This window comes from Melospiza georgiana, chromosome Z (assembly GCF_028018845.1).
Source record: "Melospiza georgiana isolate bMelGeo1 chromosome Z, bMelGeo1.pri, whole genome shotgun sequence".
NCBI classification, from domain to species: Eukaryota; Metazoa; Chordata; class Aves; order Passeriformes; family Passerellidae; genus Melospiza; species Melospiza georgiana.
Genome location: NC_080465.1, coordinates 57,015,283 through 57,028,349, shown reverse-complemented (window position 1 = coordinate 57,028,349; position 13,067 = coordinate 57,015,283). Strand labels below are relative to the sequence as shown.

The window sequence follows — 13,067 nt, the reverse complement described above, 5'->3', positions numbered from 1 at the left end:
TTCACTTCACCATTATAACTAATTTCAGTTATTCTTTTTGGGCCATTTTTGTGTTACAGCTGCACCACCATGGTGAGAACACACATTAGCATTTCTGTGTTTTATGGATGAGGACCACAGGAGATAGAGCTGCATTTGTATCCAGCCAGTTGATACCACAGTTCATAGCAAATCAACAACTACCCCCTCCTGCATCCTTTATTTCACAGGTAAAATTTGTCCTCTCATCTCCACACCTATGGAATCTTGAAGGATTCCAGGTTTGGTTTTCTTTTTGTTTTTTTTTCTTTTCCTTTTTTTTTTTTTTTTCATATATCAAAATTGCATCCAAATCACACAGTAGAACCAGAGGCAGGTTTTAGGTCAGGTATAGTGATTTTCCATATCTGCATGTGACTTCACTGGCCATAAAGGGAAACATAAAGTCTCCTGAAATTCAAAATCTCTTCTGGTTCAGATTTACATGGCTTAAAATTGTCCCCTTTCAGCATCTCCTCCATTTACTCTTAAATTTTATGAAGCATCAGGGAGCACAGGATCAAATATGAATGGCACCTTGTGGCTCTTTGTGCATTGAATTCATGGGTTGAGGTGACCTGTTGGGGAGGGAAGTCACTGCATCATATTCCTTCTGCTCCCAGCCTGCTCAGTCACTTTTCCTTTTGTCCCAGCACAACTCATAGTTCTTGGCAGAGGAGGCAAGGTAACATGCTGCCATTTACGGAGCGGAGACATCCTCCATTGGGACTGGGGAGATGCAGGAACAAAAGCAGTCCTGTAAATTACAGTGTTATTTGTTGACACATAGCGCTAACAAGAGAATCTCAGCTCACAGTTCCTAATCTAAGAAGCAAGCTCTTTAAATTAGTTGCAAAGGCTTGTTTTCACGTCTGCCTGTCTTTCTTATCCATCTCACCATCTCTACATGCTTCTCTGTATCATCTTCCAATTATATAAAATACTTCTCATTTTCAGTCCCTGAAAATCTTCAGCATGAGAGTCCTTCCCTGTTTTCCTTTGAGCCTCCACTGTTTTATTTAGTTATTCAGATTATAAGGTATAAAACCTATAATCACAAGCACTTTTGTGGTCCATGTGTATGAGTCCTGTAAGCATAGAATTGCATGTTCTGGATACTATCAAGCAACACAGAAATTGTTCAAGGACTCCTTGTTATCAGTGTTTGGGGCTGACCTGCCTGAAAAATGGACTGGAATCCAGACATTGCAAGTCTCCTAGTATAGGGGCCATTTGAGCAGCAGGCTGAGAGATCCAGGATGGTTCAGAAGAGGAAACGTACATGACTTCAGTTGCACCTGACATTGTCATGCTTTTATCCCACCTGAAATATTTTGAATATAAATCATCCACATTTGAGCTTCAGTGCCACCAACTAAGCCTTCCCTACCTCCATCTGTGTAACTGCCCATAAATGGAGTGGTGCAGCATGTAGCCCCTTAAAGGTTACTGTGAAGAAAATTAATTCCAGCCCAGACAAAACTGCTTCATTGATTACATGGAATTATTTGATATCTGTGATTGAGATTATTATATTAATGGTAGCCTTGATGCAGCAGACCTTCATTAGGGAGCAGTGGACTCATAGAGGTTGAATTGAGAAAAGGATGGATAATAAGGGTAACAAGGACCAGCTTATTATTCATGTGAAATTTCTTAACTAGCAGCAAGCATTGCATTTGGCTAATGATACAAGCAGATATAATTTATTCCAGATCTTTATCATGCAGCTGAGGGCTCCTGAGAATTTGGAGTGTTTTTAAGATAAAACATCAATGACAGGAAACATCCTATCACCAAGTAGCTCTCCATTTCTAATATTTATGCGGCACTTTGTTTATTCAGAGGAATGGTGTGAATGAGAAGCCAAGATGTTTAATGCTGGATGCCTTACCCAGGATAAAAGCTGGAATAATAAATTTTCAGTGAGAGAGAGGAAATTTTTGGATTTGTAACAGTCATAGCTGAAAAGCAAGAATATACAAGAAGATGGCAAGTACAGATTTATAAATAGAGCCATAAATGCATCTATTTTGGCAAAAACAGAAGAAGTTACCTTTGATTTTACACATTGTTCTTGCATCTTAAAAGTGTCCTCCCCCACCCAGCTTTGGGAACAGTAACAATGGCAGTAACACACTATAAATAGTGAATCGCTGAAGTGAGCAATTCATGAATACCTAATAAGCTTAAATTTGTTTGCATAAACTGCTCAACAATTATCTAACATATTTGCAGAAATCTGTGTGTTAACGAGACAGGGAAAGAGATAGCAACCAAATTAGTCATATAGTTAGACCACAGCCTATAATGAGGCTTATTCTAATGAACATATAACTTGTTTTGTGCTCTCATAAATAAATATAAACATAAATAAATATACAACATAAAATATGTTGTTGCAAATGACCAGTGTTGTACAAGCTGTAAGTGATTCTGAACTCATCCATTCACTCGGTGGTGATACCACCAAGTTAATGTGGGTGAGTAACAATCTGTTCACTGTGGATCCTGTGTCTTTGGGGAATGTTACCTGCATCTGGTCACCTTTACTACTGAAACCATGTATTTTAAGATGCAGGGCCTGTTAATCTGGTCTGCCAGGGTTTATTTACTGTGCTTCCAGCCATAAGTTTATACAGCCACATGAATTTTCTGTATCCATCTGATGGCTTCCCTGCAAATGTACTGTGCTTCTCTTCAGAAACAGTAGAGTTGCTTCTTTGATGGAACAATTTGCTCTTAACAGATTAACAGTCCTATTCCATGAAGATAGATTAGTCTCTTAAAGCTTCCAGAAACCCAGTTATTTGCAGGCAACAGCTACCAGACATTTAATCACTGACAGGAAGAATACAGGCACATTGATGTAACCAGCATTATTCCCATGCAAGGAATAATGTTCAGTCTGAGGAATATTCATCACTTAAAGGACTGCAGTTGCAAGTTGGAAGCATGGAGATATGTGCAGAAAATAGTTGCTCTAGTAGTGAATAGTTTTCTTGGGTTTTTTTTCCTTCATAAAAAATACAAAATTACTTATGTAGGGTAAAAATAAAGATCCTCACTAACCCACTGGTGTTGTTTAACCCCAGTTGGCTCCTGAGCCCCATGGAGCTGCTTACTTGCTCATCCCCAGCAGGATGGAGAGAAAGTCAGAAGGGTGAAAGTGAGAAGACTCATGTGTTGAGATGCAGATAGCTTAATAGGCAAAGCAAAAGCTGTGCACAAAAGCAAAGTAAGGAATTCATTCACTGTGTTGCTTGGTAAGCCATCTCTAGGAAAACAAGGCTCTATCACCCAGAACAGTGACTTGGGAAGACTCTGAATTATCCCCCCACCCCTTTCCTTCTTGTCCCCCGGCTTTATGTCCTGAGCATGATGCTACATGGTCTAGCATATCCCTTTGATCTTCTGGAGTCACTCGTCCTGCCTCTGTCTCCTCCCAATTCCTTGTGCACCTCCAGCCTTATCCCTGATGTGCTGGAATGAGAAGCAGAAAAGGCCTGGGCTCAGTGCAAGCCCTGCTCAGCAATAATAAAACCATCCCTGAATTATCCACACTATTTTTAGCACCAATGAAAGCCCAACCCTATGGTAGCCACTCTGAAGAAAATAAACTCTATCCAGCCAAACCAGCACACCTGCACAGTGAAAACTCTGAGCTGAGCTTAGGGAAGATATCACAGGACTGTGCAGTTGCTGTTGTGCTTTATGGAGTTGTTTATTGTGCTCTCTACAGAGCTCATGTTAAGCTTGAGTACAGACAGAGCCAGAATAATCTGGCCAGTTTAAAATGCAAAAAGATTATTTCAAATTGTTTGTTTTTTTAAGATAATATTAGTTTGTTAGGAGTCCAAAGGTTGTTGCTGCACAAGAGAGAGCTGCAGACTTTCTGAGAAGGTCAAGCAATGTTCCAACAAGAGCAGCTACTAAAACATAGGAAAAATTCTTTACTTGAGAAACTGTTATTGTCATTCAATGAACAAATCATCTAAAGCAGCCGTTAAATAAATGTCCTAGTTGGAACAATGATGTATCCCTTCATTCAGAAGGGTCAGCTTTTTAAAATTCTGCTTTTACCTACTGTCCACTGCCATGCTGATTGCTGAATTCCATCAGAGTAATTCAGGGAAGTGGGCTGAGTCTCATATAAGTCCCTTGTTTTCTGTCTTTCTGTCATAGCACTTTTTGAAACCTCCATGTCTTTATCACTTAGGCTGAAGACTGACATCTATCTCGATACATAGATGAGATCAGATGATTTCAATTCAATCCATCTTTATGAAGATGTAAAAACACATTCGGGAATTTTCTTTTAAGTGTTTTATACTTGAATCTTGACTTAAAAATTTTGTGAGAAGGTACTCTTATGTATAAACTGGGCAGAAACTGGAATTCCTGTAATTCAGGACATTCCGAAATTGAAAAGCAAAACCTTAAACTGCATAGGAAATATTTTCTTTGAATCTTCTTCTTCTGAACATTTATTTAAATTCAAGTCTATTTCTTTTTTTCTTCAAAACTCTCAAGAGAGCCTGGGTAACCCATCACTCCTGTGTTTAGTTGGGACAAGTGGGACCAGACCTTTTAGACTCTCAGGGAATGACAGCTCTGCTTGTGTGTAGTCTATGTCTGTACAGGTTTTAATGTTTCAGCTTAACTGTGAAAAGGAAAAATAATGGCAAAATTATAAATGGTAATTAGGAATTGATGCCATGAAATATAGAAAGGTTTAGGCTTCAGAGCAGTTACTGTATGAGCAAATAAAACCTTTTTCTTGGAAGCACTTTTAATAGTGTCCTGGTTTAGGGCAAATTTGGGAGGAAACCTCCAAAAGGGGCCCCTCCAGAAAGCAAACCCACACGGCCCCCTTTCCCCCCAACTGGTTCGGGAAGGATTTCTTGGAGAGAAGTGGAAAGAACCTGTTTATTTAACAGTCAAAGCACCCCCCAGCACACAAAGTGAACAATACCGGATGACACCACTCTGAAAAAGATGACAAATTCAAAAAGTCTCTCTCTGGGTGGTCGCTCTGTTCTCAGTCCCTCCGGTGCTGGGGCAGCTGCTGCAGCCACAAGGTGCAAACTCTCGGTGTTCCCAGGTCCCAGTCCGGAGCAGGCTCAAGTTGGTTCAAAAAAAGGAAATGAGAAACAGTCCAGGAAAAATTTGGACTGTTTAGCTAAACTAAGTAATGAGCAGAAGCAAGAGCAAGCAGAAGCAAAGCAGAAGCAAGAGCGAGAGCAAAGCAAAAAGCTAAAGCAAAAAAGCAAAAGCAGCACAATGTACTGCCCTATCTCTGTGTACCACCAGGCTGATAAGAAACCCCAAACAAAACTTTCACTCTTCAGAGCCAGTCTTGAAGGCACAGAACATAGTATCCAGCACAAACAGAACACATGAATGGGGATACAAGCATCCTAACGTCACCCTAGGGCAAGTGTCAAGCTAATAATGCTTTGCACTGTGATCCCCCCCGTAAGTGCAAGAAGCACATAGTCAGAGCCTGACCTGCTGGTTCAATAAAGAATTAATTGCTCATATTAGAGGTGTTCATGTGAGTCAAGAAGGGGGATATGAATTAAGGAGCTGTGCAGAGCTGATGTGAACAGGCTCCCTGAGATGGGCAGTGCTGTGAAGCTCCTCAAGAGATGTTTTGTATTGATTTCTTCACAGCCATTGCCTGGGCACAGTGTTTTCACTGCACGAGGGTCACACCTGGGCAAATGTGCCCCATTGCCTCTACAGTGCCCAGGGGAAGGAGAACAGCAGAGACTGAGCTTGCGGGATGAGGAATGAGCTCTTCCTCTTGCCCTCTACTAAGTTTGAGGGTACAAAGAACATCCATTGGTCGCCTGTTTTTAGGGTGGTACTATACTGCAGAGATGCAGCTGGATTAATCTGTGTAAAGTGGTGGTTCATTTTATGTTGTTTCATTTAATTCACACAGAAACAAGACTTTTACATCTCAGTGGTTTTTAGCATTACTCCATTTCACCATCTTCGGGCATGGAAACATGGAAGAATCTCAGCTTTCATTAAGTAATTTTCCATTCCTATCTCTTATCAAAATAATCTGAAATTCAAAAATAAGAAGTACCCTGAATACAAATCTAATGCTCCTTTTCTGCATGATCAGTATGAAATTTCAAAGACAGGGCAATTGCAGACACATATCTATCTATAAAAGACATAAATACCTAATTCTACTGAAGTTAAATAACTGGAGGGATAAATACTAGGAGTAATCCAGGAATGATCACCCTTTTAATGTAAATGCATTGTTATAAATTAAGGGAGCAGCATTCCTAGATTGCCTCTTGCTCCTGAGTTCAAGCTTTTAGATCTTTGCTGCTGCAGGTACTTTATCTAGATTAAAGCCAGCATGCACGTGCTTATCTGTGCTGCAGTCACAGCTCCTGGTTTGCTTGCTAGAGTTTACTGAGGAGCCGTGGAAGCCACAGCACCAGGAAGTGGCTGTACAGCACCCGCAAGCAGGTTTGCAGATTTGCTGCCTTTCAGCATTCCATGTGCCTCCACAGTAAGCTGAGGGAACACATAGCTGTGGGTTTTAATAATCACAGGCCATCTAACAACTTTGTTTGGTGTTTTTTGGCCTATGACAGTGGAATCTTCAAGCTCAAGGTCAGCAGAGAGGGGATGATAAATAACTAATTTGGGTTTACCTGTCAAATGACCTCTCTAATTGACATGGGTGTTCCACAGCAGGTTGTTGCTCTGCAGGCCTATCATGGCAAATGCCCTTTGATGACTTGCAATTTAAAGTTTGCAAATACAGAAAATAAAGCTTAGTAAAATCGCACCAGTCTTAAAATCACCTGACCAGGTGTTTACACAACCTGGCATTACAGAAGTAACGTTTTTCACACTAAGTAATCATTTAAGTAGAAATCAAATTACACTGATAAAATATTTGACTAAAAGTGTACTCTAGCCATTTAGCATAGATTAAAAGCAAAGAATAAAGGATAGAAGGAAAATTTCTCAGCTAGTGGAACTGTGAAACCTCTGAAAGTTAACATTTGATTGTTTTTTCCCTTCAAAAACAGACCAGTTCTGCTGATCCCATTATTTTTGACTGTAATATACTTACACATATCTCACTGATGATCCTGTGAGTAATGCTAATTTAGGGAAAGCTCAGATAGTTTTCAAGCACTGAACTGCCTATTTAAATTGCATCCAAAGTGGAGGAGACAAAATAAAGAATTTTGCAACCTCATTTTGATCAGTTATTACATACACACAAATCAAACTGCTGTATTTCATCTAGCCCAACATACTTAATTTGCCCAAACATTTGTGGTAATGGCATATTTTGATTAAATTATCCGAGTTTTAAAAATTGTTACTATAGCAACATATACTCTAGAGTGAGATGCCTGACTCTCATCCTAGCAAATAATTTATGTCAGGAAATTATTTGATAGGATGATGATAGGAAAATTCAATATAAGTAGTTGAATTGCTGATATTCCTGCCCAAACTAAAAATAAGCCAGGTTTGGCCCTGATATAAGTGGGTACCTTTTTTTTTGGTAGGAGCTGAACAAGGTAAGTGTTGACATAACTCTGTCTGTTCTTAATGTAGGAGAAGGTAAGAAGCTAAAAGTGATAAAATGGCCTGTCTGTAATAAAATGTCATGACTAAATTTGTCCCTGTTTGTACTCTGAAACATTTCATATCACCTATACATGCCCATTTCCCTAGTAAAATCTATCCCAATAGCCATTACATGTAAATATGTAACACTCCTAAGTGTTTCTCTGCAGCATATTTGCCATTTAATCATACCATCCTGAATTTTGAGGTGCTTTTTCCTCATGCCATCATCTGAGAAAGTGTGAAAGTCTACTGTTGTGTGTCAGGTCACAAACTTGATCACAGAGGAACTCACCTACAGTTTGAGAGTAAATGTCTATGAAACCAAAAGACCTAGAACTGAGTCTTAGGCCATGTTTTGACTTAATTGAGAGGCAAGGTGAGAGGAGGCCTCTGTACTTTCTCACTTGTAACTACTCAGTGCCAAAAGAAGTCCTCTTTAGATTTTGGGCAGCCTTTTCAGTGCTTGCTCCCAGGTATGCTTGGTGCCCAAACATTTTCAAAACTGCAGGAAGCAAACTGTGGGTTGTTCAGTCTATAGCAGTGCTTTTGCATAAGGTAAATTTTTCAGTCTAAACTGCTCTGCTGGGAATATCACTGTCCATGCACAATTGTACATTAATTTTTCTGAGGTGCAAAGCATGTAGGAATGGTCACAGTGTGTATCACTGTGTGAATCATCAAAAGCCCTTTGTTGCCCAACAGTGACCTTTGGAGGCCTTTGCTGCATGTTTGCACTCACTGAAGTAACCCAAAGCGATGCCAAGGAGATGTTGAAACTGAGCAGGACCACAGGCTGGTGCTTGCCGCATTTTAGGAAAAGTTCACAGGAAGCATATCTTCAAATCTGCTGCTCAGTGTTTATGTAGCAGGAAAAGAAATTTGTTAATTGTATTTGGAGTAGAAACCAAAAACATTTATAAAGCATGCGTTGGTCACAAGCTTAAAGGGTCCTGAGTTTGATCCCGGAGCAAGTGTTTATCCTTGAAGATTTTGTTATTGGCCATATTATTTACCTTCAACTAGATGTTCAGGTAATGAAATATTTCATTCCTCTTCAATGTTTGATTTCTTTTCCTTCTTATGTGCACTGAATTTGTCCAAAGTTGTTTTTTTTTTGCTTCATTTTGCCTCCTGGCAGAGGCTCTGGAAGAGATTGAATGTCAGTAAGTTTTAAGAAAGCCCTGAGGACTGTAGTTCTCTACTCATTTACACCACTGTGGCATTACTAAGCTGATTGACACAAGGGGAGAATCAAATTCTGCCTATCCAGTAGTTCTGAAGGTATTGGATACTTGGATTTTGTTGATGTTAGAAAAAAATAAATTACTGAGGAGTAGCTCTCTCAGGTGATAAAATGTGTCTTCAGATGTGTTATTTTCACTAAGAATTGGAAGGCAATTTTATGTCCCCTTTAAAGGTTTATATATTATGACTGCCATTCATTTCCCATCTGATGTAAAAAGCCAAAACTTGACTTAGAAAAAAAGCTTCCATGAAGAAAAAAAAAACCACCCCAAAAAACACCAGCCCAAGTCCCTCTTAAAATGTTCCTCTTGATGTCATATATGTCATCAACTTTGAACCACAATGACTTGTTGACTCTTATTCATTTCTGAACCCCCTGAGTCATCAATGTAGGACTTCTCTAGGGTTTGGGAGAATATTTGCAAATCAGGTAGTTTCCTCGTAAGTGTATTAATTGCTTAGAAACATAAAAGCATTCAAAATTTGCTTACAAACATTTTCCATTCTTGCTTGCTTAAGCATTCTAGTTCTACGAGAGCTGCAGTTTTCTTTCCTAAACAAAATACTCCCTAGCTCCACGCTTCTTGTGAGAAATGACTGATGACTCCCAAGAACATAAGTTGTGATTGTTGAAGACTGCAGTTTGAAAAGGGAAGGCATGAGGAAATCTCAGAGGTTTAACCAATACTTTGAATTAATAGATCATTCTGTCAGAGACAGTTGAAGCAAATTGAGGTTAAACCTTATACTCTGTGGCTGGAGGTATTTGGAGGTATTTGCACCGCTTTTTTGCTCTAAGCAGTAAGTTACACTGCTTTGATGAGCACATCCTTCATGCAGAAACCTTTTCCAGCACAGCTGCTGGACAGTGTGTCAAAAGGAAGTTGCATAAACTCAGCAAACATAAGTAGCAATAGACAAGGTCAGATCCTGAGTAAAACCAGGAATTTTCTCACCTTCTTCAGATATTTTTCCTATATTGTACTTCTTGTGTGACTCACGAGTATATTTGTAATAGTTTTGCTGGGTGTGGACATTTCCCTGTTATAGTATCCATCTTGTATTAATCGAAAATTTCTCTTTCTGGTGTGCTTGACACTTGTCTCACATTACCTTACTCTTCTGGGAGATCTGGAAGTGCTATTCACACATAGCATCCTGTGATTCATCCAGAAGTTTCTGTGCTGAACATGGAAATAATTTTTTCCCTTTTTCCCTCCCCGCTAATAAACAGGTAGACAAGAAAATTGTCCGCACTGAAATTGGAGTTCTCCTTCGCCTTTCGCATCCCAACATTGTAAGTTTAGCCAAGTTACTCCACTCCACATTTGTTTCCTTCTTTTTCTTAATACTCCTTCTGTTTGTGAAAGACTGTTGTGGTTGTACAGGATGACCTGTACAGGAAGACCTGTACCGACCTGGATTAAAGGTCTGGGTTCTCTTAGTGGGCATGCTAGCAGCTTTTTTATGAACATCTGCTAAGTTATATTTCCATTTTAAGATAAAACAATGATGTTCTTACAGAGCTGAGTGAGAAACTATGTGAAAAAATCTCTGCAAATGAAAGTAAGAAATTGGTGTTTTCAGTCCTGGGAGACTTAAAGACCAAAAGGTCTTACTTTTTGGTTTCTCTGAGAGCTTGGCAGATGGCCTCCTGAACTCCTGTATTTCACAGAAGTCACAGAGGTATGAGAATAACCAAAAGAGTAAAAAAAAAGGAAAAAAAATTGCGAGAGAACAAGGTAACTCTCCCAGCTGTGTTCTGTGTTCTACTGTTGACCTTCAGAAGTGCTCTGCAAGAAGACAAATAAGCAAAAGAAATACTTTTTGTGTTCTTTTACCAGATAAAACTGAAGGAGATATTTGAGACCCCTACAGAAATCAGTCTTGTTCTGGAACTCGTCACTGGTGGAGAACTATTTGACAGGTAAGTTATCTGTACATACCTCTTCCAGTACCTTCCTTCCCCAAAGATGTTAGAGTTCAAATTTCTCCTCTGTATGTAAACCCTGTGTTAGTAATTATTGAAATTATTTTACCAGCATATGAGTAATTCACATGAATAAATATCTGCAGCAAAGATCCTAAAAGTGCCTTTGGAAATGTAACTACCATGAAACTTTTTGGGGGAAAAAATTAGTTGAAAATGGAGAAATCAGCCAGTAAGTGTTGAAGAAAGGTGCTCAGTAGGCACATAGCATCAAATGTGTTAGAGTGGACAAAAGATGGGAAAAACTGGGAAAATCTCCTTGAGAGGTCATCATAAAACAGAGTAGGTGGCAATCAGCCTGCTAGGAGGATAGTGTTATGTCAAATAAAAATTTTGTAAGCAGACTGACAGGAAAGAAATTCTCTTTGGTATTAATTGCGTTTATCAAACATGTGGTTTTGCTACAAGGGCTCTTCAAGACAGCTGTTGAGTTCTGAAGGTTTTGCTCATGAGTCTGCTCATGCTTCTGAAGTGCATATGCATAAAGTGAGATGATTCTGTAATAGTGCTGGGATGATATTTTATTGGTAAGGATTTGGGTTTTTTAGAGCAAGAGATGATGAGTAAAACATTTTATACTGGCTTGAGTAAATTAATTAACTGACTGATGTTAGTGATTTCAAACTCACGTAAGGACAGGTTATTTGATATTCCTTGTTCTGTAATTAAAGTTTAGTATCATAGAGGAATATTACAAAAATACACATCAAATACTCATTCTGAAAGTATCTTCCGCCTGAAAAAACAAAAGCATACTTTTTTTTATGCCATGGTCATACCTTTAACTTTGACAAGAGCTATTTCTGAACAACAACAACAAAATCAACTGCTCCTGTGTCATCCTAAGTTCTACAGAAGACTGATAATTACTCTCTCAATACTGAGGCAAAGGAATGAGGAGAGACATGCTGCAAGTTAAAGTATCAGTGAGGCCCCAGTCCTGAGCTGGAGACAACCTTGGTCAAAGTGCCTTACTTTTCATGTTGCCCTTTGTATATCCACATGGGTTTCAGATTAGGGCATTCTCAGGAGGGCTGGATACTCTAAAAGGCAAAACACAAAACCCCAGTGAAGCTCTTGGTTCCTGAGCAGCAACCGTCTGTGTGGTAGGAGAACTGAAAAGATTTCATGGGATCCAGGATGGGGAACCACATTATTTGATTAAACCAGGATTTAATATACTGACAGTTTAAACATTCTGTATACTATACTCAGTAGTGACTATGGGATTTGAACTGTCAGACTGATCTTTTCAAAAAGACTGGATGCTTGATCCAATAGTTTGGACAGCGAGGACCAGTTGTCTGGCATTCTGACCAGAAACAAAGTCACTCAGTAGAATTGCAGAGCCCCCTTGTGATGCTATAGATGAGCACCAATATTGTGGAGATCTGCATCCTCCTTTGCCCCATGTACAACAGAATTGGAAACTTTGTCAATACAGACGTCTGTGATTTGGAAAAAGACCCAACAAGCAATGAAACAAGAAACCATATTAAACCATTTTCAGCTCTTAAGCTAGGAGTATTACTTCACTCTTCAACCTTAAACTAAAAATAATTAAGCAAAAATATGCAGCCAAGATGTTTTGCACTAGTGACTCCAATTAACACTAGCTGTTTCTCCTTTCTAAGCTGAGCTAAAGGATTAAAACTTGCATTGTTCTGTACAATGGCTGCCCTCTGAGTTTTAGAGAGGATAAATTTAGCTTTCTGTCTTAGGGCAGACTCCCCTCTCATGCGCAGTATTTTCAGTCCTTACATCTTTTTATTGTGCATTAAGGAAATGTCCTGACTGACAGAGAGACCTTGTGCACGCCTTTTTCTATGCTTGTATGAGTCCCATTGCAGGAGAAAGATAATGACCTGGAAATCTCCTCCTGAGCAGAGGAGCTGTGTCAGATGTGGAGGGACAGCTGAGACCAGGTTTGAGATCCACCCCCCATGGTTGTCCTCAAGGTAAGACCCTGTGTGGACAAGCAGGACCCCAGTGTGGCCTGGCACCACCTCCAGGGTGTGGAATACCTTATGTGCCTTATTTTTAGACCACTGCCCATACACAGACAGCAAAGCAGCTTTTGTGCTCTGGAGGAGTTACTCTTCTCCCTCTTTTTAATCAGCTATCAGCAAATGACACAGCTGGGCCTGTTACACAAGCAGTGCTGCTCTCCTGGCTGCAAACATCTTCA

At 39.6% G+C, this 13,067-nt stretch overlaps 1 protein-coding gene across 2 annotated transcripts in view; it reads left to right on the top strand.

Moving 5' to 3' along the window:
• The window catches only part of CAMK4 (calcium/calmodulin dependent protein kinase IV), a 144,659-nt gene that overhangs the window by 74,602 nt on the left and 56,990 nt on the right, over window positions 1-13,067 (top strand). For both annotated transcript variants that reach the window (XM_058043370.1, XM_058043369.1), the window contains exons 3-4: window positions 10,124-10,186; window positions 10,734-10,816. In XM_058043370.1, coding sequence (XP_057899353.1) covers window positions 10,124-10,186; window positions 10,734-10,816 — 146 coding nt within the window. The remainder of the gene's footprint in view (window positions 1-10,123; window positions 10,187-10,733; window positions 10,817-13,067) is intronic.